At 40.1% G+C, this 27793-nt stretch overlaps 2 protein-coding genes and 1 long non-coding RNA gene across 12 annotated transcripts in view; 1 reads left to right on the forward strand and 2 right to left on the reverse strand.

Moving 5' to 3' along the window:
* Window positions 1–18: 18 nt before the first annotated feature.
* Window positions 19–16932, reverse strand: LOC116774921 (attractin). 2 transcript variants are annotated; one of them, XM_061524063.1, is made up of 26 exons: window positions 16605–16932; window positions 13963–14175; window positions 13178–13344; window positions 11889–11969; window positions 11124–11379; window positions 10840–10983; window positions 10303–10448; window positions 10025–10143; window positions 9243–9392; window positions 8632–8740; window positions 8320–8431; window positions 8001–8105; window positions 7655–7799; window positions 7228–7297; window positions 6742–6860; window positions 6271–6369; window positions 6038–6123; window positions 5796–5913; window positions 5347–5588; window positions 4962–5125; window positions 4534–4680; window positions 4075–4297; window positions 3619–3844; window positions 2961–3066; window positions 2537–2708; window positions 19–1689 (listed from the first exon to the last, which is right to left on the reverse strand). In XM_061524063.1, exons 1-26 carry the CDS (start codon window positions 16835–16837, stop codon window positions 1668–1670), a joined length of 3774 nt encoding a protein of 1257 aa, XP_061380047.1. In that variant the 5' UTR covers window positions 16838–16932; the 3' UTR covers window positions 19–1667. The 2 variants fall into 2 exon arrangements, with proteins under 2 accessions (XP_061380047.1, XP_061380048.1); XM_061524064.1 differs by having other exon boundaries at window positions 3619–3829; window positions 16605–16931.
* Window positions 16933–18208: 1276 nt separating this feature from the next.
* On the forward strand, window positions 18209–21826 carry LOC133319482 (uncharacterized). The gene is made up of 3 exons (XR_009753074.1): window positions 18209–18529; window positions 19665–19768; window positions 21066–21826. It is a non-coding gene; the product is annotated as an uncharacterized LOC133319482 (long non-coding RNA).
* The window catches only part of LOC116774780 (mushroom body large-type Kenyon cell-specific protein 1-like), an 88984-nt gene continuing 82607 nt past the window's right edge, over window positions 21417–27793 (reverse strand). For all 9 annotated transcript variants that reach the window (XM_032667533.2, XM_032667530.2, XM_032667531.2 and 6 more), the window contains one exon: window positions 21417–26453. In XM_032667533.2, coding sequence (XP_032523424.2) covers window positions 25124–26453 — 1330 coding nt within the window. In that variant the 3' untranslated portion in view covers window positions 21417–25123. The remainder of the gene's footprint in view (window positions 26454–27793) is intronic.

A 27793-nucleotide genomic window follows, 5' to 3' on the forward strand; every position in this document is an offset into this window, starting at 1 on the left:
AAAATAAAATAAAACGAAACGTGATCAGTTAATTTTATTATGAAATACAATAATTTATATCAGGATATTTACAAGGTACGCTTCACTTCTCGCTTAAAAACTATACTTAAATAGTTATTTTTACATTTCCACGGCACTCGCACATCCCAGTCTGAGACTCTACGCGTTGGATACAAAAAAAAATACACTCCACTTCCTAGAAAGCTCAAATAATACACATTTCAATAAAAACCTGTGTCTCGCGAATACGAAGTAAGCGGCACGTGTTCACAATGACAGTTAAACCCACACAGTGTTGCCAGTTCACAATTACAATTAAAAAAAAATCATTGAAATTAATCATGGACATAAAAAATTACGATAACTTTTGATATTTTATTCTATATATATCTTATTATATAATAGTGATTGGTTAATTGTTCTTTACATTTATATATAGAAAATAAAAATAATAAGACATACTGACAGAACGACAGACATGATTGCTTTCGTGAGGTAGACTAGCGAAACGTATACAAAAACAACACACACAAAAAATAAAAAATATATATATCATGACTAGGACTCTTTAAAAAGATTCCGTTTTGAAGTCAAAATTAATTAAAAAAAATAATATCATTGTGAGAAATACAAGTTTTTTGGCACCTCGGCAGGGAAAATACATTGCTGGTTAATTGCTTGTATCGATACTAACAACTAATACATTAAAAATAAACGACTACAAGAGATTAATGATAGCAACAACGTGTTGTGATGTAATAAATACGATAAAAAAAATATCACGTAAATACGACGTACAAGAACGTAAACCAAATACTTTCCGATATAGAAATACATTATAACTTAGAGATAAAATGTCGGCCGGCTACAGGCTACATGAACTTAACACGAGGAGCCTTTGAACGGCAGAAGATCAGATTATATGATTAGTAAAATTATAATAACGTTAAGGGAATCCCCGCTACGGAACTAGCACTTTACAATATAAATAACTTGGTGTTGTGATACCGTCAGGGCGGGGAGGGGGTTTAGGATTATATATATAAGTTAGTTTGTGATGTGACTTTGTCTGTCCTAAGCGTTTTTGAAGTTATATATTGAGTAAATTTTGTAAAATTAATAAAATGTAGATAAAATTATATCTAACTGTACACAACACCTCTAAATGCCTTCACGATACGTTTTATACACGATATACATGCGTCGTAAGAAAAATATCACTTTACACAATATACAGGTCGTTGTGACGCGTGTCCGGCCGTGGGCTGAGGCTGGAAACCGGCAGCGAGCTCCGAGGACAGGAGGCAGTGAGGTCCATGGCGAGAGATGAAGGACTTCAGCGGAAGATGAGGGGACTTCGTTCAATAATATGCCGATGGAAATGTCCGCAGAACAATCGCTTGGCATAACCGCGTCCGGCGACCTCTGCGCCGGAAGTCATGTCTAACGTATGGTTAGATTCATTCGTTTTTTTATCTTTTTAATCTTAATAATAGTCAAACAGAAAAATTCCTAGCCGATACGAATCAATGTTGTAGAGGAAGCGCTTTGCGGACACTGAACGAAGCGCGTACGTCGCGGGCCGTGAGCCGGTCGGGACTCGTCTCTCACCGCCCGCCCCACCTGGGGTCCGGCGAGGCCCCGAGCGCTGCTCGCAGGTCCGGATCCTATTTACATTGCTGCCTCAGTCTGAAAAAAAGTAAACACTTTTGATACAAGCGAAGTAATGCACGAGTTCGCATAAAAAGCGTGAAGCATATATAAATGTGAATAATACGTTTAGTGCTGTGTGCGGGAGGCAGTGAGACTTACTGACGAGAGTCATGGGAAACGGTAAACGCTTCGTTGGTCGTGTGGACTCGTGTTAAGCATATTATTAAAAAAATTTACAATTTTTCTAGCTTTTATTCTGTTTTGTATCATAATCAAAACGATTCTTTATCTAATAGAATAATATACATTTTTGGGAAATTTAAAAATATTTTTTTGGTCTTATTTTTTAAATAAAATAGTAAGTAATAAGAATTTTAATGGAATATTTGAATATAATAGTTAAATATATTGGCTTACTTGTGCAGATAAGATGGCGTTGACGCAAATAATAATAATATATATATATAAACACTGACAGACACTAGCGAGCCCTTAACGAGTGTAAACTGCTCGGACATGTATTACGGATACAATTACTGAGGCAAACCTTCTCATAAGAAAATTGATAGGAGTCTGTAAGGAGATATGCAGGTGTAGGTATGTTGATAGCGAGACTCACTACCTGGGTGAGGTCACAGGAGGGGGGGGGGGTGAAACCTCAATTAAATTGACATATAATGTAATATCCTGCTCGCCTTTAATATATTTTAATAAGAGATTGTATGTTGCTTCATAATAAGAAGCAAGATCGTATTAAATGTTGGTTTCTGTATATAAATTTTACAAAGCAATAATAAGGAGAGAATCCAGAAAAAATACATGTCAGTTTAGTGTTGCAGCCTGTGTGTGCGCGCGTGTCTGTGTGTGTGTGCGCGTTTGTCACCTGTCGTGGTGGTGAGCGTGGCCGAGGGTGACGAGGGCCGAGGCGAGAGCGAGTCCGCCCTGAGGGGGCGCTCGACCCGCCCCGCCCTGCGGCAGACGCACCACCAGGGACAGCACGGCCGCCCGACCCCAGCGGCACGGCTCCAACGCCACAGGGGCCGGGACTCCGCCCTCTGGAACCACACATGACACATGTGTTAGTTATAACAGACACCACTCTCAAAGTTAGGAAGATGATCAATTATAGATGAGAGTAACTGACATTGTTAGAGAAGTTATATCAATAGATGGCGCTGTACGGAGACGACAAACAAAATGACATATATCAGCTTATATCAAGAATGTTTAAAACAATCATTATTCATATAAACAGCGTCAGCAGTCGCGGTCCAGCGCGCGTGTCTCCTAGCTCAGCGTCTACTCACCGCCCCCTCCCCGCTCCAGCTCTATGCTCACTGTGCTAAAGGGTCGGGACGCCATTTGTTCCATCTCAACGAACAGGCGCTGGCGGCGGCGGTACAGGTCGTACTTCTGAAAACGAGGCGCGATAGGCAACCTTATTAATACTGCCTTACGACTGATATTGGAATGACAGTTGGATGGACGCTAGAGGGAAATGGCTGTGTGTAAATAAGACACATGACGTCACAAAGCAGTTTATGTGTAAATTATTGAATGTAAAGTAAACTTCTTTGTTCAGCACAAGGAGATAGTTGTAGAATAGAATAGAAGCATATCTAAGTCTTGATATATATATATATATATATATATATATATATATATATATATATATGTTCAGAGACACCATTTATTTCAACGGAATTTTTCAACTCCGGCCCGCAGCCGAGGCGACGTGAGAGCGGGGACATTTGTTTTATTCGCTTAGCGCGGGAAAGTATCAGTCGACGCGACGTGTGTTTGTAAATTAAAGTTAAGTTATTTAATGTGTTTTGGTTTAAGATAACGATTGGTTTGTTCTAGTCGAGGTTTGATTTCTCATTTAAAAGTACTGGCTTTAAGGCAAATATATTTTTTAATGATTTTGTTGTAATCCTAAATACATATATAGTATGTATGTGAAACCTGTTTCATCTTCCACAGTGCCGCAGCGACCAACAGCAGCATCAAGAAGCACGACGAGAACGTGATGAAGAACTGCTGCAAGTTGAGTTTCGGGTACTGAGAGAAGGAGATCTGTATCCAGAGCGGCGGCCGGAAGTCGTACACGTACACGAAAAACGTCGTCAGCGTCACGTTGTCCTCCACACCGAAGGCGTGCTCGGACTTGGCGAACCTGAGGGCGAGCGGACTTGGAGTCATCGTTAGTGGCACTACGGAGGCATCTTAATGTACACCCAGCGACGCAGGACACAGGTTGAAAATTAAAATGGATGGAACATAAGTTGCTTAGGCAGAGTAATACTGGATACAAATACTTTCTAAAGATTTTTTATTCGCGCCAGTCAGATCAGAGGTACAAGACTAAAATATTCTACGACCACTGATAAAAAACTGAAATAAACTGATAAAAAAACTCACTTGTATCTAAAATTGGTGCAATTGACGTCACTGAATAACGTCCTCTCAGGATCAGATTTGGTCCTGACGGTGAGATTCATCCTGGCGTGGGCGGAACACGTGATACTGAAGTCAGCGTCCACGTCCGGTTTGACGGGAGCGTTCCGGAAGTTAATGGCGGACAAATGACGATCCTCCTTCTTGGACAGGTTGAAGGTGAACTGATAGTCGACGGCTAGGTCGTCTGCAAATATAGAATGTTATAGCTATTGCCCTCCAGCCCGCCCGGGGTTCGGAACTGGAAAGAGGCAGAGCGGGAGAATGCGAGGCGCTCAATGCAGGCGATCAACTGTGACTCTTAAGTAATGTTAATAAGGTTTGTCTTTGGATGACACTCCAAATTTTCAAAAGTCACCTTCTACCGCTTCCCGTTTCCAGTCCTTACGAAGCTTCCCTTGCTACACGTATGCCAGTACTCACAGTAGCAGCCCTTGTTGTAGACGTCGGCGTGGTAGTGGTTGGTGTTGTCACACTTGTCGCACCTGTCGCCCGCCAGGCCCTTGGTGCTGCAGAAACAGCGGCCCGTGTCCGCCGCGCACGACACGGCCTGGGCGTTACACTCACACGCTGCCAACAACAACACACACACACACACACATATAAGGCATTGGAGATACTAACACACAGGTTCAATCTTGTTCAGGTAAATTTTAATTAAGATATTAATTTAAAATTTAGTTTCCCGTTCAAATCATAGATATCTGTTAATAACTGCGACTTAATGCAATGTACCTGATCTATTGAAAACAAATATTAATTAATACTCGACAGCAGTCAACAGATGGCTCCACCGTCTCAATGCAATGCTATTCTTATATATGTATATACAGGGTGTTCATTGTACTAACGCGTGCAGACCCCTCCGTTGAGCGGGGTACCCCAGTGCGCGGGGGCGCAAGTGTCACAGTGCGGGCCCACGGCCCGGGACCCGCACGGCTGGACACAACGGGACGCCGCGTCGCACACCGAGTGGCCGTTACACTGACACGACGGACACGACGTGAAGTGCCATCTAGCGGGGAGAGGACAGACATCACACACGCGGAGGTTGGAGGTTACTGACGTTATATACTAGGAGCTTCACCTTGGATTGATATCTTCTTGTTTTTGTTTTACGTTGCATTAATATGGTGGTGATCCACACATTAAAAGATATCATTAAAAAAACACTATTTAATTAACTTAGCATTATTACGAGCTATTGAAAATAAATAAATAATATGTATATCTCACCGTCTCCTGGGACAGATGTGGGGATGGTGGGGGTGACGGTCACCTCCCGGCAGACAGGCTCCTCGCCCGCCGCCCGCCCCGTCATCACACCAGCCGCACGCGGGCTCCGACAGACACGAGCGACACGACACGTGCGACGAGCACCCGCCCCCCGGGACACCCCCCGTCACCCCCACACCTCCACAGCCGCTGGTGGACCACGCGCGACACCCGCCCAGCGGAAACGAAGCTCCGTAAGCGTTCTGAAATCATACATGACAAGGTAAACGACTATGACATACTACTTACTATATATATATATTACTAGCTCTCACTGTATACTACCCGGAGTGATGTGTAATATCCACTACTATAAAAATTACAATCTTTTCAGTATATTTTACGCGAAGGAGCAACAAATGTTCGTTATGGTCTGCCCCTTCCCTTCCCCTTCCCTCCCCCTCCCTCACCTTATCCACGCACCTCCCGGCGGAGGCGCACCAGATGCACTCTTCAGCGGTGCAGTTCCCGCATGTGGTATAGGACGAGCACGCGGCGCTGCACGACCCTGACACACTCGGCGAGCCCCTGGACAGTTACATATTATATAAATTTGTTAATAAGAAACACGAAAATAGAGACATATATATATATATAATCAACATTTCACAATAGTTGTTCAAGCGGTGCCTCATGTCACACATGTGTTCACCTTATATCCGTGGTCGCATTGGCAGGCCGGCACTTCACCGTGTCATAGTCCCAGTAACACGCCCGTTGGTTTAAGTCTTCCGAGCCCTGCAAACATTTATCAATATGAAAATATATCCAATACTTTTATTTTTATTATTTACTATTATTTTTTTTGGTTCGTAATTTTTGATGTGAGTTGTGTATAAAACAATAACTGGAGTTCAGGATATACGAACAAGACATCAGACATACATGAGGGTGTCTGTGTAGATGCGCGTGACATGCGGCGCACGAGTGGTAGCGCGAACACGACGCGCCGCTCGGAGGACACTCCGACACGGACAGGGTCACCTGCGAATATATACGGGATGTACGATTCGTCAGATACATACGACCAGTCGGATAGGTACGCTAAACGAAGCGGAGAAAAAATGTGATTATCAATCTAATAACAAATGCCATGTGAATTATATATAAAAAAATACATTTAAAGAGAAAAAAAATACATTTCAGGTTAATATGTATCTATATAATAGCTTACTTAATATTTTCTTCCTATCGCTGCTTTCTGTTCAGCAACAACCAACGAATGTGATAAATCTGAAGCTGCATGCATACAACAGTCTTATGATGTTCGGTTATTCTAAACGTGTTCGCGGTCCGAATAATCCGACTGGTCGGATATAAGAACCATAAATAATAGGAAGCGGTCAGTGGTCTCACCGGTCCGTGTGCCGTCCGGGATCGTCGACAGTGATACGCGGACGGGAGACACGAGCCGCACCAAGCACAACCAAGCGCTGTACAAGCCTCACACGAAGACACGGCACAGCGAGACTCATCTGGGGAGCAGAGATCACAGGCTGAGTGAACTGTAATATACAGGCCGACACGGACCACTAGGATTAGAGTTGATATTGAGAGAAAAGTGGCAAACTGGCGGACCCTGTGACATCCGCAACACCTCGTATGTTGTGAATGCGTTGCCGACCTTGGTTGTGGGAGAGAGAGGAAAGGGGGGAAAGAGAAGAAACTACCGGCTCTCTCACTCATCGGACGAAACGCAGCCACTACTGCTTCATGCCGATCTTCTGTCAGAGGGAGGTACTTCCCCGGTCGAGCCGGCCGGTGTTCGAGCCTTAACTTATTATTATATATTTACTTATAGTTATTAGTATTATTAAGTATATATCAGTTTCCATCGCTCACCGACTACTGGCTCGTCGATGCAGGCTTTCACAGCATCCGTGAAAGAATCCTTCCATCCTACTTCCTTTATCTGGAAGAAAAAATACAAATATTAAAAACTACTCTATACATAATGTCAGATACACCCGACACACTGCTGATAACACAACCTGATAACACAGGGGTCTGAATTGACAGCAGGCAAATATAAATATACACGTACATTATATACGAAGGAAGTTAAAATGCATTTTAGGGACCAGATAGGGTTTTTTAAAACAGAATAAGGCATCGAGATGACTTAATCAAAAAACCTCAAAACAAGCAGAAAGCAGTTTCAAACCTGCTACATTTGTAATGATTCCAATCACTTCACAAACTGAGCTGTCACGTCTATACTACAGAGAGGATTTTTTTTTAACTATCAAAGGAAACCCAGGCCACCCACCCCGACGCACAGCATATCTCTAAGGCGCCACACACACGAGACGCCGTGCCTGGCGCTGTTCATGCAGGACGTTTCGTCCTTGTACCACGAACAGCGCATTCCGGACTCGAAGACAAGCGCGTCCGAGCGAAGGCGGCCGTCGAAGCTGGAATAACCGTCGCAGTTAAATAAACACCATGTATATAATAAGGTTGAAAAAATACACAGTCCCCATCACTTTCTCTTAATAAATACATATCCTCTATATATATATATATATCAGACATCATTAAATTATAACAAAACAAGTACCTTTTTTCCTGTCAGCATTAATCAATAAGAAGATAATACACAATTAGCTTCTCACCCGCCATGTATGATGACGGTGGGTCTCTTGGCCGGAAGCAGAGCGGCCGCGTGTCCGGCGCGAGGCGAGCCCAGCAGGCCGCCCGCAGACATCCACTGGCGACACCTGACACCAACACAATACAGCACACACTAACAACGAAAACTGTGACGGACGGTCACAGGCTGTAGCTGTGTGGCTATCACAAGCTAAGAGGATCTTACGCTGAATAAACAGATAAATTATAAATATTGCCATGTCTGAGCCACATCACTCGATATCATCGCCACATCTTCATACAATACACACGATCGTAGCGGGTCTACGTCGTAGCACCGACCTGGCGTAGTACAGCAGCGCGTTGGCCGCGTAGCACTGGGACGCGCCCGAGGCCGTGAGCGCCGCGGCAGCACTGTCGTTGTGGGCGTTCCCCCCGAACACCAACATGACCCCTGCAGCGCGGGGGCGGCGCGCGATTAATATATACATGTTAATATATTTGATGTTTTATGTCTGCCTTGAAATTTGAACATCTTTTCATTGTATCAATTTGCAAGACTATCCAATGCAACAGAACCATATTAAAATTGGTTCATTTTTTTATTTATTACGTTTACAATTGCTTATTTATTAAAATATATATATTATCTACCTGGCGATATAAATATGGCGGTGTGTAGATATCTGGGCGTGGGGGCGGAGGGCAGCGGGCGCCATATCCGTGCTTCAACTTCATACTCGTACAGCGCGGCGGACGGCGCCTGGCGGAAACGCTTGTACTGAGTCATCGCTACACATGTCACAGTTCACATGAGGCTCCGCAGCATACTGGCCACGAATGGGTTTTTGTACCGCAAAAGATTTATTGAGGGATCTGAGCTTTTTATTTTATTTTTTTCACAATTTCCCGCGGTCGCGGTTGATATCAGCAAGTGGAAATTTTGAGGACGAAATGTGAAATAAGAAAATCGTAGCTTGATTTTAATATCTAGAGCTAGGATGTTTAGACATCACGCCGGGTCTATAGACGGAAACGGGTCCTGAGAGACCTTATCATCACAGGAGCCTCTGCACCTGTATACGAAACCCAGTAGACAGAGACGACGCTACTGATAGGGGTAGGACATAAAGACACTAACTGACTGCGTGTGTATAGAATGGTGGCCCTTGACAGCACTCGGCAACTCTCTCATCATACGAGCAGTCTGTTCATGATGTTATAACATGAAGCCCCGCCTCTCTCTCTCTCTCTCTCTCTCCCACCTGTGTCGCCTCCGACTCGGAGACGAGTCCAGCGTGTACGTACACCCTGCCGCTGAGCGCGTCCCATACAGCGGTGTGAGCGAACCCTCCCCTGGCCGGCCAGCCGCGGGTCCGGGCGACGCCCCACGCCTTCTCCTCTATATAGTACTCCTGGAATTAGAAAAAACGACAAATAAATAGTACATAAAAAATGTCATCCTACCCGCATGTCGGCTGAGAGCGTCTCCAAGATATAGTTCCCATATCAATGTTTCCTAACAAATTATATGAATGTTGACAATACATTACTAGTGGGAATATCATGCCACTAGCAGCCAGCGGATGATAAATATAGCCGATAATAACTTATAGCGAAAATGAAAATCGCCGACGCCGCCTGACGCACTGGACGGGCTGTGACGTGTCGCAGCGGACCCCGCACGGGCACCGGCTGACAGGCGAAGAAACAGCAGCGGACTACGTTGATCCCTTTAGGAGCTACTCTCGGCTAAGACACGCATACACTCAGACTTCCTACACCAGGGCTTACAAACACTGCGGTCCACACTAGGTTACCCGTCTAGTGAGGTCTAAGACTTTTATTTTTTTTCACTGAAACTAATACTTTTCGAATCACTGCGCTTATTTTATTATTCCAAAAGCTTCATACGCCCGACGTCCGCTTGCTGCAGCGGCCGCGAGCACGCGTGAGACAATGACATACGCGCAGCGATCCGAAACACGTTAGGTTATATTTACGTAACCTACCCGTTTATAATCGGTAAGAGTTCTTCATCACTAACCTGTACGAGATGCAGGTAGCCGTAGTGGGGGGAGTGGCCGAAGAACACCAACATCACGGGCTTGGAGGTTGGGCCGATTTGGACCAGGACTGACGAGTGGCCCGACAGGTGGAGCCCGCCTGGGGTGCAGGACGGAAAGTATGTAAGGAGTACTGGAAGTCATTGCTGTATAGGGCGCTCGACGGTTAGTGGAGCCGGCCCATAAGAAACTTACTCTTTGTTTATTTTAAATGGCCGGATGTTAGGACGGCAGCTTAGTATACATGAAGGTGTCATACCGCAGTGGTCGAACGGCGCGGGGTGGTGAGGAGAGCACGTCCGCGGCGTGTCGTTGGTCCAGTGGACGAAGCCCCCCGACAGCCGACCCGTCCAGATCTCGTTGCTGACGAACGCCGCCCGCCCCTCCACCCCCGCGAGACCTCCGCTACACGCACACACATATTACGATACATTAAACCCTTCCACGACAGACTTCACACAGGTTAGTATTTGTTAACAGAAACTCCATTGGCGCTGATGCCGACATCGGATTCGTACAGAACCAGAGTGTTGTACAAACATTAACAGTACCTGCCGGCCGTCAGCGCCACCTGTTATCTACTTTATGTAACTTCACTACACAAGTACCGGACTTCCGGCTGAATTTCTATGAACTTGAGTATAGAATTATGAGTAACGTATCACAGCGACGCGCTACTCGGCTAGCTCTGTGGACATCCAGAGTCCCAGAAGGAAACAAGCGCATAAAAACTATTCAGACTATAAGTACATAACATTAGCGATTTCCTTTATTAATGGAGTACGTTCTGTGGTACCTCCTCTCCAGCTCGTCGGTGACCACCACCCCGCCATACACTATGATCTCCTCGCCGTAGACTATGGCCGTGTGGGCGAACCGCATCTGTGGCGCCTTGCCCCGGGCCTCAACTACCTTCCACTCCTTAAGGCTCGGTTTATATCTGTGAACATCGCCTTATATCAATATGGCCACAGGCTGCTAGTGAGAGTTTCATAGAAACCCGTTCAGTGTGTTTTAGATGTGGGCGGAACAAATATCGCCCCGTACATACATACTCACGAACTTGGCAGACTACGGTACCTGTACATAAACGCTGCGTCTTGGAACATTTCCCCTCCCACCATTATTATATCGTCACCATAGTTGACAAGCACGTGCCCAGCTGTCGGCGGCGGCATGTTCCGTGGTCGTTCACCCCCCTCCCCCTCCTCCCGCCACGCCCACCCCCAGCCGGATATAAACGCGTCCCGGCTGCAATCCGCTCCAGTCTTGGACGGCGTGCACACGCAACCGGACGACGTACACGACCCAGCTCCGTACATAGCGTTACAGTCGTCTGGAATAACCGATTAATGATCAATTACTATAATAATTCATTATAATGTAATGCAGGGGGGGGGGGGGGTCGGACAGTTCGCTTAACGCGGGGTACAAACTAAGAAATAAAGCTCTAAACTATTTTTCCCCCTCCGTGTATTCTCCTTTAACTGTAACACGTTTATTAGATCGATGAATAAATTTATTTATATCGTCGAAAAAAAATGTTTAGTCTATGTCGTCAAAATAGGCCGAAATTGCTCTCTTCACCTCTTCATCACTAAAAAATTTCTTCCCTGGGAACTTTTTATAAATTTTTGGGAATAAATAATATAAATAATAATCACTCGGAGCTAAATCTGGACTATAGGGAGGAGTGACAAGTAGTACAGGTAATAAAGGTGGAGCTGTTTCCCCACCATAGCCTCTATTCAGCTAACTTATTGACCTACCCTCGTATTAATACATTATGTTAATGTTACCATCTCTATGTATCTAGCTCTCTAGATGTGTGATTTATCTACTTACTGGGACACAAAGGCTGGTCACAGGCTACCCCGAGCCAGTCATCGTCACACCGACAGGAACCTTCCTCGCACTCGCCGTGATCTAAAAATAAAAAATTACTTCAGTACTAACGAAACTAATACAAACGAATCTCACTAACGGCAGGGCCACAACCGGAACCACATTTAAACGACGCGATAAATAACTTAACGAATGTTTAGCTATACTCAGTATAAAAGGTTTTATTGAATGCAATGCGAAATATGATAACTGATTTTCAAGAAAAATTAATTTAATCGTTAACTTAAGTTAAAGCTCCAAATAATATATATTGTACATGTTTACTTATGAAGTCTCAATTAAAAAGTTGTTTAATTCAAAGAAATAACAATTCTAAAATATTTCTCTGGTCATAACAGACTCTATTTATATAGAATAAAAACTAACATAATATTAACAAATATATACGTATCCAAAACACGAACGAGTACAAGTCGACATATCTGAAAGCACTCAAAATGTCCTTTGACCTTGTATTAAAGGTCAACTACTGATGTTACAACGTCTTTGTTAAAAATTAAAAACGCCAAGTATCGGATGTCGTAGTGGGAATTAACAGCAATACATGAGAAGCGCACTTTATACGACAGTGAAGGTAATTTATAACTATAATAATATACAATTAGAGATCTTCTTAATAAATACTGAGTGACGTCATAGCATGTTGCATATGCACAATATAAGTAAGAATTAACCCATTCCATGTAATATACGAAATGCAATCAAAATATAAAAATAGTTAAGTACAAAAATAACAGTAAGCTGTATTTCCACAGCGCCTTTAAACTTGTTATCATTTCAGTGAAGACACGAGTAATCCTTCGAAGCCTTATGTAGACGTCTAGCGAGCTTCTAATCGTCCGAAAGATACTTTAAATTGCTTTCAGGATATTTTTCGCTGGATTTTAATTTAAAATCGGCTTTAAATTTACGATTATCTTTCTTTCCAACGTAAAGAGATAATGTTTAATAACAAAGCGTTGCCTAGCAACCGGTGTACATATAAATGTCGAGGATCTTTCAGAGCGACCAGTTTCAATATATTTTTATTTAGTTTACAATTTATCTATTATGACATCTGTGTTTTAAAAGGGGACGTAAAAATATCTTTATCGTAGTTTGATCTGTCTACTAAATACTTTAAGTTCATAACGATTGAGATCTTTGTAACTATCGGTTTTAAATTAACGACAGAGCTTCTAAAGATATCATTATATATATATGAAACATGTACATATGTTTTTACATACCGGAACAGTTGGTCCTGTGGTCGTTGGATGGGCAGGAGTAGGCATCGTAGGTGACATTAAAACCTTCCATGGCGTAAGCATCGTCAGAGAAGAAATGCAAAAGAACACTACCTGACCGCGCTATAACCTGGCGAGTCCAGTTAGACTCGTTCTTATCTAAAACCCCACTGGAAATATATATTAAAAAATAAATACATTTGTGAGGCAAGTCGGGAAGCTATAGTAGTATATGATGATGAAAGTTTTTTTTAAGAGAAATCAAAAGAAAAATACTTAATCTCGTTTTAATTGGTTTGCTATAATATTTAAAATCGTTCGTTTGTAAACAATATATACAGAACTTTACAACAGAGTAACAATTTTAGAGATTTCAATTGAAATCTAGCAAAAATAATAATATTAATGGGTACATTTATAATATTCGTTACGGGAACAATTACGTTAGCATCACAAACTATAACAAATTCACTTGACAGAGGCGAACCGGTTACGTCGTGACTGGAAAGTAACAGGCATATTATATATAAAGTTATTATATGTACCAAATAGTTATTAATATGAAAATATTTGACCGAACACACAAAATTACTATGAAAGATCAAGAAAAGGACAGCACTATATATATTCAAATAAGCATACAACATATAACGTTTTCTTGAAGCAATTAATCAAATGATAGGAATAAAAACGCCATATAACTTTGATATAATTTTTGAGAAAATATTTACGTATTTATATAAATAAGGTAAAAAAATATATAATATTATAATACAAACATAACTGACCTAAACACAGCCAATAGTTTCTCAGCTCGGACACTATCACCATCGTATACATACAAATGATCCCATCCGCACTCCGTGGCAAAACTCTCCAGTGTCACCCGCACAGTGGGCAACGTGGGCCCCACGCGTGGCGGTGTGATCAACCACGAGCATTGTGTACTAACGCTATAATTACCGGGACCATCGGTTATAACACCAGACGTCTCCGTCAATCTGTCGCAGGAAACAGGCATGGGTGACCATATTAAACAAAACATAGTCAGCTCTAAAAACAGTTGCTAAGAATAGTCTATATTGATATAGAAAGTTTTTTGTGGCTGATAACACATGCTTCATATAAAAATATCTACAAATCATGATGACATTAAATTTTACAGCAGACGCTAGCTCATTAATGTCATGATATAAGGCTAATGATACACAAATTCAAATTCCCGTACGTATCTCATAGCATATCGTTTAATATACAACCTTCTTGATGATAAACATTACTAAAACATGAAATTATTTGTACATAATTCAATGAAAAGTTATAGTCAGTTTTTTTTTTTTGGTACTTAATAACAGCACATTATCATTCTAAAGCCGTTACACCCAAAAATCCAAAATACTTATTTATGAAATATATAGAATAAAAAAAATAATAACTTTCTTAATCTGTGATAAATACACTTATTTATCCGAAGAATACTTACTCAACAAAAAATATTTCGGACAGTTATTAAACACAGTTTTATAATAGAATATAAACAAAAAAAAAATATATTTAAATATTTTACTATGGATTCAATCTTGTCACAGCCATGGTGATGATAAAAGCCTATCTTATATGTAGATTTTAACAATGTAAATCAGGCCATTGTATTTTATTTTTTTTCCCACTAATGTATAATTTCGTGACTACGACTGTTTAAAACAGATGCTAACATGTCTGTAGCAGAGCAGGCGATAATTACAAAACCAATGTCGTGTGAAACAAAAATATCAATCAACAACCCATTATAATTGATAGATGTCTAACTTTAATTAATTAATTAATACATTAAATTCACTCGCAATTGGTTGATTGATATTAACAGTCACCCCTATAAAAGAAAACTGACAAAAATATATAACATCAAACATGGGTTCAGAAGTGTCAGTGCCTTCTGATGATAATTTTCCAGACAAGAATGATATCATGAGAGACAATGAACGATGGACAAAATTCTGAAATATATTTGTTCTTAATGACATAATATAAATTTTGTGCTGTTAAAGACATTATTTTTAACCGCTGACATAAGCTTGTGTTTGTTGCTGCCACTATATCTCATCAACAAATTGAGCAATTTTTTCTTTGCAACGTTCCTCACCTTTGATAAGATAAAATCAGCTCGGCAGTGAGACTATGAGTCCGTATCCAAAGTAATATTAGGAATTATTAGTCAATAACCACTCAAGACAGTAAAATCAAGATAATAACAATTAATTTATACAAAATCCCTTTTAATTTCTCAAAATTTTATATATTTTTAATATGTTTGTGATAAATATTGTGATATTTAAATGTTGTAAGCTAAATAAAATCTAATTAACATATACCTTATATAGTAACAAACAACATGTTAAAGTAAATAGTGTCAGTTAAATATATTGAGATATTGATTTATTTCTTTCTTTTAATCTACAACTTTCCATATATATAATATGTATCAAGCACGCACACATACACGCACACACACACACACATTATGTAAGGTGTAATAAAAGTTATCCCCACTTTATTACATACTAATACTAACATTACAACAACTAACAAATAAATTTGTTCCTGTTCCCGGTTACAGATTTCGCTTGATATTAAGAATCGTTGCTGTGTTTATTGATAAATACTTTAATAAAACGATCATTTCGGTTAACTTAGTTGTGACAGTGCAAGATACAAAATAGTTTTATAATTAAAGCCAATGTTTTAAGAGTCGGGAAGCTTAATTCAAACACATACAAATGTTATAATGTTTACTAATAAATTCAAAAATGTTAAAATTCATACAATTAGGATATAAAGTCTAACTGATCATAGAATTGTTGAAGATTAAATTGTCTCCATTAGAATAGCACACTATAACTTTGAAAATATTAATGGGAGGATATTAAAAAATAGTCTTCAGATAAATCAATCTTTTTAGGCCGTTTATTATTAAGGATTTTTTTCTATTTTGATGTAAATTTTAATGCACTATTTAATATTATAATTCTAGAAAATCTTACAAGATTTTGTCAAATTGAGATTGCACAGTATACAATATTGAGATTGGGGTCAAACAAATGAAAATATTCTTAAATTTCAATGTTTTAACTGTTAATGTCATATAAATTGTGTTACAAGTAATCAAAATCAAAAGTGTACCAAAAAATAAGTAACATTGAAAGTTTCTGCACTAGAACATGTTTAGTTTTGTATTGAGCATTGCAACCGTTTATATAAAGTGCATGCGACCTTCAGAAGTATGTCAGAATCAAACAGAGAAGCCAAAGAATATAATTGGATAATGCTGTATCGAAGTTTTTGTACTAATACTTGATGACATGCCTCCTGTCAAATAGGTCAGTGAACTGGCCGTACGGGTTTGTTGAATTAAAAGTCTAACACTACTTACTTAATCTTCCCGCCGCAGTGTTGGCACTGGGAGCCCTGCCAGCCCTCGTAGCACACGCAGGTATCATTGTTACATACACCGTTAAAACAGTTGTGATCACTACACTTCGATAGTACACCATGACAAAACAATAACACTATGAGCACTGAACACAAGAACGGCGAGAACCACGAATATTTTCGTCTGTATTTTGATTTGAAAAGAAATAAAAACATTTGCAATGATTCTACCATTTTGATGTATGCATTTTCAACGAGTTTTGTTAGCTTCGCGGACGTTTAAAAACGATGGTGCGTCGTGTAGAATCAGTACGGACTAGACTTGGTGTTGTCATATGTCTAATAATTTTTTTCCCACAATATAAAAATAAAAACTTTGCAAAAGAAAAATACTTTTAAATGTATCTGTGACAAAGAAATACTTTTTAATAATCAATATTTTTATATTTTTATACACAGTGATGATTTAGAGAAATTCAAAATCCTTTTTCTGTCACTGTTTTTAAAGAATAAAGACGATCAAAGTGCTAAAACAAAATATTCTTTGATTCATGCCCAATAAAATGGAACATGTAAAAGTAAGGCAACACTTTCGGAAACACCTACCGAGACATTTTAGTATTGCTGTTAAAAATAAATTAAGTTATTCACAGATAAAATATTATTATAAATCTTCTCATTATACTTAATATTTCTTAGTCTACTTAATGTATAATTAAAAGTAAGGAATAACTAACCAAATACTTTTACAATTAAATATCTTACTTTCATATACTGACTAAAGCGACATCTTTTAGTCATAACTGAGAACTATATCAGGAATGAAAATTAACCATACTAGATGTCGCTGGCGACTTAGTTTTGTTTTTTACTAAAGAATGGGTTAACTTTTCTAAATAATATTTATATATTTTTTTCTTAAATTTAAAAACCCTCATTCAATAGATACTATTATACATTATTTATCTAAAGTTATTGAAAAGTAATTTTGTAGATATATTAGCAACACTGTTTTAGTTTTATGTTGATAAAGAATGTTTATTACATTTTATATTTTCCTACCAGATTAATATTAATGATTTAAAAAGTAACAAATCAAAGGCCCGATATTAAATCTAAACATAAGTCAGCTAAAAACTAAAGATAAAATAATCTGTTCACGAGTTGGCATTAGGGACATATCACAGTATCTCATTGCAATACACAAAAATAAAATTTAACCGAATATTTCTGTTTCTTTGACTTATTCACTGCGTAGTTAGTCTTATCATAATTAATTAATTACCCTCAATCATGTCTGAGATCGATAAATTTGTAGATCCCACTGAATTTATATTCTTTCACCTAAAACAGGAGAATTAATTTTACCTTAACTTTTATAAATCATTATATAACAAAACTAATTCATCAAAAGATTATATAATATACTATTTTTTTTTTCATAAAGTTCACACGACAAGCGGTGTAACAGATGTATATGAAATTAAGTTGCTCAACACACACGATAGATGGCACTGGCGGTAGAGGACAAATTACTGTGATAACTCTATTTTTTAATACTATTAGGTGACTAAGCCAGATAGACTTTAAATTTAGGATATTAATATCTGAATAACTGCACTTCATATGAAATAAACGAAATTTTGATTTAATAATATTTTTAAATTGATTTTAAACTTTCGATTGCTTTTTCTACAAACATTATGAGCTGATAAGAGTTTGCATTGTCTAAGTAAACACTAGAAGGTTCTAGAACTCACGTTAGATATGTTACATCAATTGTAATAGATTTGTTAATAAGAAATAAGTTTTCTCGGGGTTTAGTGTGAGAGTGATGCTATGCAATACAGAGGTAGCGAACGATACGGGATAAAGTATTCAGTGAACAGATTTTCCGTTTGACAAAAATGAAACTAATGTTAAAGGGTAAGCGAACAAGAGGTGATTATTGTTGAGAAAGTAATTTTATAAAGTTGTAAGGTTGTATATGTTTGTACGAAGTTTTTGTGTCTACCGATAGAGGCATTTTTCATTTTTTTCTTTTTCTTCTTTTGTTTTGTCTCGTAATGACGTTGTGTTAATAAAATATATCGTGATTTATAAGAATTCTTACAATTGCTTTTATTGAAATATTACCTGATCCCAATAATTATAATAAATAATTAAATGGCTAGTTCTGTTCTATAATAAAGTTTTCATGAACTCCTTGTCAACTCTTTTGTTTTTCAACCTTTTAATGTGCACTTTTAAAGAATGTTCTTAGGATTAGTTAGGGATGAGTGTTATGCTTTTAATTAAAACGTTTTCGTATAAACAAAAAATAAGGATAAGAAAGATATTTAAAGATAGTTAATACCTATTGTCGTGCGGAAATATTTCGCTTATTTCTGAATTCGTTCCTTGATTTATTTTAATATGCTATATGAAATTTTATTAAATAATAATTTTAATATAAAATAAAATTGACCGTGAAGGTTGATTGGAAGAAAATTAAATAAAGAAGTACCTATAGGGATGAAATAAAAGTCAAAGTTGTAGTTGCTAGTTTCTAGACTTCAGAGAGGTTTTAAAATATTAGAATATAATTTATTATATTAGTTTTTTTACATATTATTTTATCTGCGTGATATCGTTGAAGTTGATCAGTTTGAAATACACGCTCGTTATTAATTAATTTGAACAAAAAAATTAAAATAGAAACAATTAGTTGTAATGGCTCCACACACGCCACGGCCCTGACAGGTGATGCTTACTGGCTTTTTTGTCTCCTACTTGTAAAACGCTATAGCAAAGTTTTATTATATTATATAATAACAAATTAATCTATGTATATATGTAAAAAAAGCGTTTCATGAACATATCTATGTAAAGTTTACTTATTAGCGAGTTGCTCATAATGTAGTATAATGTGAGAAATTACATTTTGTGAATTAATTAATATGAAATGGAAGTTTAATAAAAGAAATTCATTATTCGCAAATTTTAATAGTGTCGTTGATGGTAAACTTTACTTGTTAAAACCAAAACGGAATGTATGACGAAAAACCTCTTTCGTTTTCAGCCAATGATTTAAAAAGTGAAATTTTAAAATAAGAACATCACCGAATTCCGAGCACCCGTCCCATACTAAATTGGCGGCAACGTCCACGCAGCTGCGTGGCCAAGGTCAGTGCTATTGTGCCAGAGTGCATTGCCCAACTGAAAAATACACACACCCATGCATGCTGTATGTGCATGTGCAATGCTCTATACGAAAAGTATCCGAATTGCGCGGCAAAGAATAAGTCATAAGCCTGCAGAGCTGTTTGCTTGAAGACATCTCGTTCTGTTTGTAACTTTGACCAACACATTTTATTTTAGCGTCAAAAGTAATCGGGCTAGTGAAATATTTCATAAGATTTGTTACATTTTATTTGTTTTTTTTTTTATCTATAACTCTATTACATATTATTGGTACATTACATATTGTTGGTTCCTTTTTTAAATACTGATAAATTATTTGTCAAATTATTAACTGCTATTTATATACAAACCTTAAGTAAGATGAGTTGAATTTACAGGTAGGTGTTATGAAATAATAATATTTATACTGACGTTGACCAAAGAATATGGTTAAATAATTAAATTATGTTTAAAGAGATTTATTGCGATTACTCTATAATCTTTGGGACCACAAAAAGGAAACAACAGCCAGTCAAAGTACCCGAATTACAAACACACAGACATACACATCGTCACACACACACACACCCAAACACACACACACACACACACACACACACACACACACACACACGCTCACGACAGTCACACAGGCGCGTGTCGTATAAGGTCATGGTTACATTCGGTTGTTTTCGGTTTCGTTCGGTGCAAGCGCATTTTTCTTTTTACGGCGGGCCGGATAAAAACCTCTCTTGTTGGTCGAAACATTATCGCGGGTTTTATTGAAGTAAATAACTTTAAAATGAACTTTTTTTTCATTTTGTATTTTTGAAAAAGGTCGATGTAAATACTTTTCTTATTGTCAGACAGCATTGTTTAACTTTTGGTTGGTATTTAAAGGGCATGTAGTTTTTCCTAAACATTAAATTATTTCTAACAATTTAATTAATTATGAATTATATGTATATATTAGTTCAGATCACGCAAGTTGGAATATAAACGAATAAATTTATAGTAACACTTTTTAGTACGTATTGCAGTAATTAGTTCTAAAGGTAAAAATAATGAACATTACATCTCTATTGGAATGTCACTCAGCTAATGAAGTGTCAATGAATAGGGACAGGCATCCATCGATTAAACGGAGCTCTTCAAATATCTTGAATATTATTTAAAATAAATATCACAGTTCCAGATACACGCTTGATAACAATATAACCACCTCAGAAACGGGTTCTTTCTCTCAATTTAATGCAGAAACAAATTTACTTAGCGCCATGTTTTTTTTTTATTTTCACAGAGACCTTGAGAGCAAGTGCCAGTGGCCCGGAGCTGTTCGAAATTCAAAATGTAACCAACGGAAAGCGAAGCAAAAAGTTCGCATTGGCTGTATGTCGTTTGCGGTTATCATTATGTTTCGTTATAATTTTCTTTCAGTCGGTAAAAGGAAGTGTCAAATTAGCGGACCAATTTCGAAATTGGGTCTCGAGGTTATCATGTCAGGTTTGACTTTTTTTTTTGTAAGCCAATATACATCGCAGACGTATTTATTTCAAAGTATTTCATATCACAAAATTACCCCTTTTTGGGGTAAGTTCTGGGGTAATCTCTATGCATAGAATATGTGTGGTGTGAAAAATAAAACAAAATATATTTCAACAAATGAAAGAAATTTATTGTATACAGTTTGTTTTAAATATCCTCACACACCTTTACATCTGCCTCACCGCTCTCGCCATCAACTTTAAGATATTAACGTAAGATATAAAGGTCTTAAAGATAAAATGTCATTACACAATATGAAAGAATGTCCACCTCGAATGTCGCTACGTTAGCTATATGATATAAGAGACTGTTTCCAACATACACAGTGCACAATTCCACATTTTCAAATCAACATTTTGCCGCCAAGCGACCTTTTGGACGTTAATTCTCATATTTTCTTTTATATATTTTCAGTCGAATCGCCGGAAGCTTAGCTTTCATTAATTTGTTTTGCTCTAATTTGACTAGATTCAATACAGAAGTGCCAATTTACCGAAACTCGCTTAGCAGATGAAAGTGAACTCGAAAATATAATTCACATGGAGACAGTGTCTGTCATCACTAGTTACTGAGGAGGGCCATACGTCGCAGGAGTACAGTACAAAAATAATATGTAAACTTAGAAACGCTGAAACAAACGAGTCGCGTAAACTAAACAACATACAACATCCAAGGAGTAAAACAAAAAACAAAAACCAAAGGTGATTGATGTATATTGAAATAAAATATAGCATTAAAACTTGTACTCAATAATTAACAATACAATAATTTGATCTTAGCTCATGTCGAGATGCGCTCGCAGCATCCGATACATTGGTCCATTACCTAAAACATTCTCTTATCGAATCACAAATAATATACATATATATAATAATATAACATTCAAACAAATGTTCCCCAGCAGTGTGATGTCGGTTCGTAAGCGTCTCGCGAGAAATAAATATTACACAAATAAGGAAACTCGTTCATATTTTTAATTTCTCTCCTCGTATCTAATAACTTTATATTAATATGTTCTAACATTAAATGCTTTGTGTTGTACATATTTTTTAACGTGGCAACCCACGCCTCTGAACTGTTGGTATTTGTTTAAAACAAAATCACCCCGGTACTATAATTATAATAAGTATAAGGAATTATTATAAAAGTACGATAATTTTTTTTTATTAAAAAAAAAAAATCTTCTAGTACATAGATATAGAAAAAGAAAAACAAAATAGGTGAAGCTTACGATATACGAACGTTCGATGCGCGTGCGCACACACACAGGCACACACACACACACAAACAAACAACATGTGTTATGATTAGAAATAAGATCTGGCAATGTCTTTTATAAATGATGAAACACGCGGGGCCGAGGGCTGCGGCGAAGAGACTTTAACGGACAGTTAACGCGTGTCTAACGTGTGTTTAACGGTCGGTGAACGTGTCGTCGCCGCAGCCTCCTCCCTTTATCTTAAACGTATGTGTGTTTTCTTTAAAATGCAACTTCCCTTCATTGTCTTTTTGTTCGATCAGTCGAGGACCGTTCAAGACTAACCTAACGCTTAAGAGAAATTTATTACAAATACGAAAAAAAAATAAAATAAAATAATAATTAACAAAAATATTAAAGAATCACTACCGCCTAACTAGAATTCAAAAATTACGCTACATTATAAACTAAAAATTCTTAATAATATGTGGAAAAAATGATCGAACAATTTACAATAATAAAACGATTCCCTAATACGGCGGCGATCTCGCTGGCAGTTCCGCTCCGACCGGAAGCGGTCCGTGACGTCATCGATTACGTAACAGAATAATATTAAAAAAACATGAAGCGATCGACGTACAGCGGAGGCTGGGGGGGAGATCGCCGCCGAGATAAAAGTTATGTGATAAGGCGGCGTATACACTTTGTACAAAACGAACTAGCGCCCGGGGCTATTACTAAGTCAGTCGCATCCTCTCTGTGTCCGGGCACGGAACCCACTGCCACTCACCACGCACCACGCACCACTCACCACGCGCGTAAACAATGACATGTATAACATCACAATATATAATATAATAGTATATAGTGTTACAAATAAAGACGCTTAAAAATTAACTAACGTTACCAAATAAGATTAAACAACATAATGATTTGTTCCCGATGACAAATTATATTTATATTATTATTATAATTATTATTTTAAAAAAATCCTCTATTAACATTCTAAACGGAATGTTCATTAATATCTAAATTCTCTTTGCAAATTGTCCCATCCTATTATTTCTGTACAGACTTACACAAAATAACTGTTGTTGTTGTTGTTGTGTTACCATTACATCAACATATGTCACGTGACGTGATCTGTGTACGTATAGAGAAAAAAAAACAAAGGAATCGGTTCAATTTGAATTTGGAATCATTCAGTAATGCGGTCCGGCGGGCTCGGGGCGAACACCTTAATATAATATGTCTTTATAAATACATTACATGTCTTTTAACAAAATAAATGCACGATATAACAGTTACAATAGATCATTTAACTTTTTTTTTGTCGAAGATTAAACATTAAAAAGACGTCCAAAATTATACGCACGTAACGAAACGAAAGTGAAACATGTTATCGACTAGTTTAAATTTCGAATATAAAAATTTTGTTTTTTTTTTTTGTTTCGAGTGTGTTCGACATCTCGGCATCGGATATGTTTGATAATCTCGTCGTATATACATATATATAAACTTTTTCTTTGAATATATTACAATGTCTTTCCTGGTACTGTTGTGATATTTGTGTCGAAATGTCGAGGTCACTCCCCAATTCTCCCTCCACGAGTGGTCGAGGGAACGCAGGACAATAGTTTATTTGTATAGGTATAATATATGTATACATAATACAAAGAAGTGTCACTCACGAGGCGCGCGAATACACCTTACTCACTACGTTAACCGTACGATTATCTATAGCCAAATAATTTTACCTAAGTTTACTTCCTCGGGAGAGCGTATACATTATTTTTGTTTCCGTAGTTCATAATATATTTTCGACTGAACACCAAAAAACGTCACAAACGTGAAGATATCATATTTTTTTTGAGGTTTTTTCTTTTGGGCTAATTATAATTATTTTTTTAAAGTCGACAAGAATATAATAATGATTATTCATATTTTTGTATAGTCGATAAAACATTTAAAACTTGGACCATGAAAAATAAGAATATATCTTCTTAAGATACGATAATAGTACATAAAATATTAAGATCACTAGTGTGGGTGTAAACCCCGTGCGGGCTCGCGCGCGCCGCACTATGCTAAATATCACATTCAGTAATATGGAATCGACGCACCAGCCGGCGTCCCTCCGCGAACACGCGCTCTCAGTAATAATTGCACAAGTCCTCGTCCGTCCGCTGCGGTCCTCTGCGGGCCTCTGCGGGCCTCCGCGGGCCTCCGCGGGCCTCCGCGCGTGCTCCGCCTCATTCGATACACATTACCTATCTAATATAAAAAACACGACGCACAAAACCAGCGTATCGTGACACTTACAAAACGATAACATTTACACTCGCAGCTAGGTTATAATTAATTTGTTACAATGTTTTTTTATTTTTATTTTTAATTACTTAAAAAATATTTAAATAGTCGATTTCATAACATTAACTTTTGGTTGTCTCTTACATAACGAGGTCTGCACCGAGGGTCTCCGGGCCGGGCCGGGCCGGTCGGGGGGTCGGGGGGGGGAGTGTGCCGGTGCTGGTCCGCCGGGCGCCTCCGTCCGGTGTGTCGTCTCTGTGTGTGTGTGTGTAAGGTAACTATTGTGATGTCGGTGCCCGGTGAGGCTAGACCCTCTCCTGGGCGGGCGGTGCGGGGGGCGGGGTGGGGGTGCCGTTCCTGGGCCTCATCTTGTCCGCCCGCAGCCTCTGCACCGCCTCCCTCATGTCGGCCGCCAGCTGGTGGTCGGTGTCGAGGCGCGGTCTCTTGGCGGCCGACTCTTCCGCGGCGTCCGGTCGCCGGCGCAGTGCGTCACCCGCCGCGCCGGGGCCGGGTCCGGGGCCAGGACCGGGGCCGGGGGCGGGGGGCGAGGCGGGTGCTCCCAGCCGCTGCAGCAGGGCGGCGCCGGGCCGCTCCAGGCTGGACCTGATGATGCCCTCGAGGAAGGAGCCGTTGGCGGGCGGCGGCGCCTCCTCCTGCAGGCGCCGCATCATGTGCGAGGCGTACAGGTCGGGCGCGTGTCTGAAGGGCGGAGCGCCCGACCAGAACGGGTAGCCGGCCGGGTAGGCCTCGGGGCCGTTGAGGCCGTTCGTGAAGGGCTTCGTCGGCGGCTTCGAGGGCTTGGGCGGCGGCTGCTTGACGTCGGGCGGCGGCTTGGGCTCGCGCTTCCGGGGTCTCATGAGATGCCTCTCCTTGACCTTGTACTCCAGCGTGGAGTGGGGCACTCCGTAGTAGGAGCCGGCGCGGTGCACAGACATCTCCCCCCTCTGCACCGCCTTCACGGCCTCCACCAGACTATCCCGGTCGTAATTCCTGTACTTGCCCCTCTTGGGTCTGGTGCCCTTCCCCCCGGCCGGCGGCTGGCCGTTGTTCTTGGAGTTCCCGGGCGCGGAGTACCGCTGGTTGTCGGGGGGCGTCTTGATGACGGACACGTGTCTCTCGGGCGGGCGGAGGTACTGCAGGTCGGCGGGGGGCGGGCGCTCTAAGGGCTGCTGGAACTTCTGGCTGATGCTCTTGGCGATGACGTCGTTCAGCGACGTGAAGAGATGCCGGGGGGTGGAGGGGTCCGCGAACACGGATGGGGACAGGAGCAGCTGCGACGGAGGGTTGAGGGGAGGCTGGGGAGGCAGAAGCGGAGTGAGGGGGGTGACGGGGGCGGCCGGGGAGGGGCTCTTCTCGTCCGGAGGCGGGAAGGTCGGGATCTTAAGTATGACGGATGGCGGCGAGTCGGGCTTGTCGGACTCGGAGTCCGGCTCGGAGTCCGGGCCCGCTTCCGCCGCCAGCCCGAACTTGTTGAACTTGTTCCTGAGCGTGGAGCGCGGGATGCCGTACACGACGGCCGCCCGCCTCGTGCCCAGCCTCCCGGACTGGATGTCTCTGAGAGCTGACTGCAGCTCATCCTCGGTGTACGTCCGCCGCGTGCTGTTCCCCGAAGCCTCGAGCGGAGGACGTTTTAATCTGGAACAAACATTACATAAATCTGAAACGCGTTCTACGTCAAACGAATATAAGAAAAATATAACTTAGTAAGGTGATCTTGTAAGTTAGGATTCTCTAAGCTGTTCGATATCAAGAAGTTGAGGATCTCTGTCTTGTAGGAGTTTGAGTGCCTGTTCTTCCTCTAAATCAAACGTCTCCAGGGTCGTCTTATGGTTCCCTGCAGCACTATCACTAACGAGTAACGACCCCACTCCTCAGCGAGTACGCCTCGGGTTCTCGGGTTCTGTGTCCTCGTTATCTTGAATGTAAAGTTTATACTTCCTACCTGTACTTGGATAAATCAATTTCAATGAGTCTCCATATTGAGACATCGATCCTATCAGTGCCAGAGCAAACAGCTCTTCGTAGCCAAACAAAAAAAAAGGCAAAAGAAATCATACAAAATTGAATCATTATGCAATGTGGGTCAAAAGCTGGTCGATGACACGCAATCGGTCGCAATCGGTCGCAATCGGCCGCAATCGGTCGCGCGGCTCGTCTAGATTCAATATTTCCAAACCGCCCGTCTTATTAATTCCAGATAACGCCGCCCGCGAAATATTTACTCACGGACTCGCCGATAACGGGCCGCTATGAATGCGCCTTTATCTTTTCCCTTCGTCTTTTATTTCCCGGCCGCGTCTGCGCCGAATCCAACTCTATGTCTATCGCTATAAGGTCTCGTTCGCTGTGAACTTTGCCGTTCGTCTTCAGTTTCATCTTGGGTTTTACTTTCTTATTTTGAGCGAGCCGAGTCACGGGACCTCGGACCTTGCTGCCTCGTGCGTAGGGAGGGCTTTGGTGCGCGCGTGGTGACGTACGGCGAGGATGCAAGGTCGATGCACCGGCCATAGTTGCATTTTTATTTGTTTCGGCGGGTCGCGCGACCCACATCGCGGAGCCGAATGAATTTATTCAGCTATCGATCTGATATCGTGCATAATATCGGTGTCCCGACTCCCGCTGCTGCGAGGACGTCTCGTCTCCCGATACGTTTCGCAGCTCCTTTGTGTTTAGCTGGAGCGGACACGTCCGTGGACGGTAACGAGCGCGTCTGTGGACCCAATGATGCGGACCACCTTATCACATGAAGCTCGTGCCTTTGAACATTCCTCATACGTACATCGCTATTGCTAACTTTATATTTCATGTCATATATAATATATATGTATTTCGGATATCATGATGTTACCGGCGTTGTGCTTTAAGACACGATAGCTCAATTTAGAAAACGTCGCGGATAAGATGTTGAAGTAACGGGTTCAGATCTCGAGGCATCCATGAATTTAAGATACTATCTTCTTGAGTAAATTTAAATT

The sequence above is a fragment of the Danaus plexippus genome, chromosome 23, assembly GCF_018135715.1.
Source record: "Danaus plexippus chromosome 23, MEX_DaPlex, whole genome shotgun sequence".
Taxonomy (NCBI): Eukaryota; Metazoa; Arthropoda; class Insecta; order Lepidoptera; family Nymphalidae; genus Danaus; species Danaus plexippus.

Excerpts from the sequence above, each read along its gene's own strand:
- LOC116774921 (XM_061524063.1), bottom strand. The coding sequence starts at position 16,837 with ATGGTAGAATCATTGCAAATGTTTTTATTTCTTTTCAAATCAAAATAC. Across the intron at positions 5,589-5,795 it reads CCGGGAGGTGCGTGGATAAG|AACGCTTACGGAGCTTCGTT; the intron begins GTGAGGGAGGGG and ends GTATGATTTCAG. Across the intron at positions 4,298-4,533 it reads CTACAACAAGGGCTGCTACT|ACGACCTAGCCGTCGACTAT; the intron begins GTGAGTACTGGC and ends CTATATTTGCAG.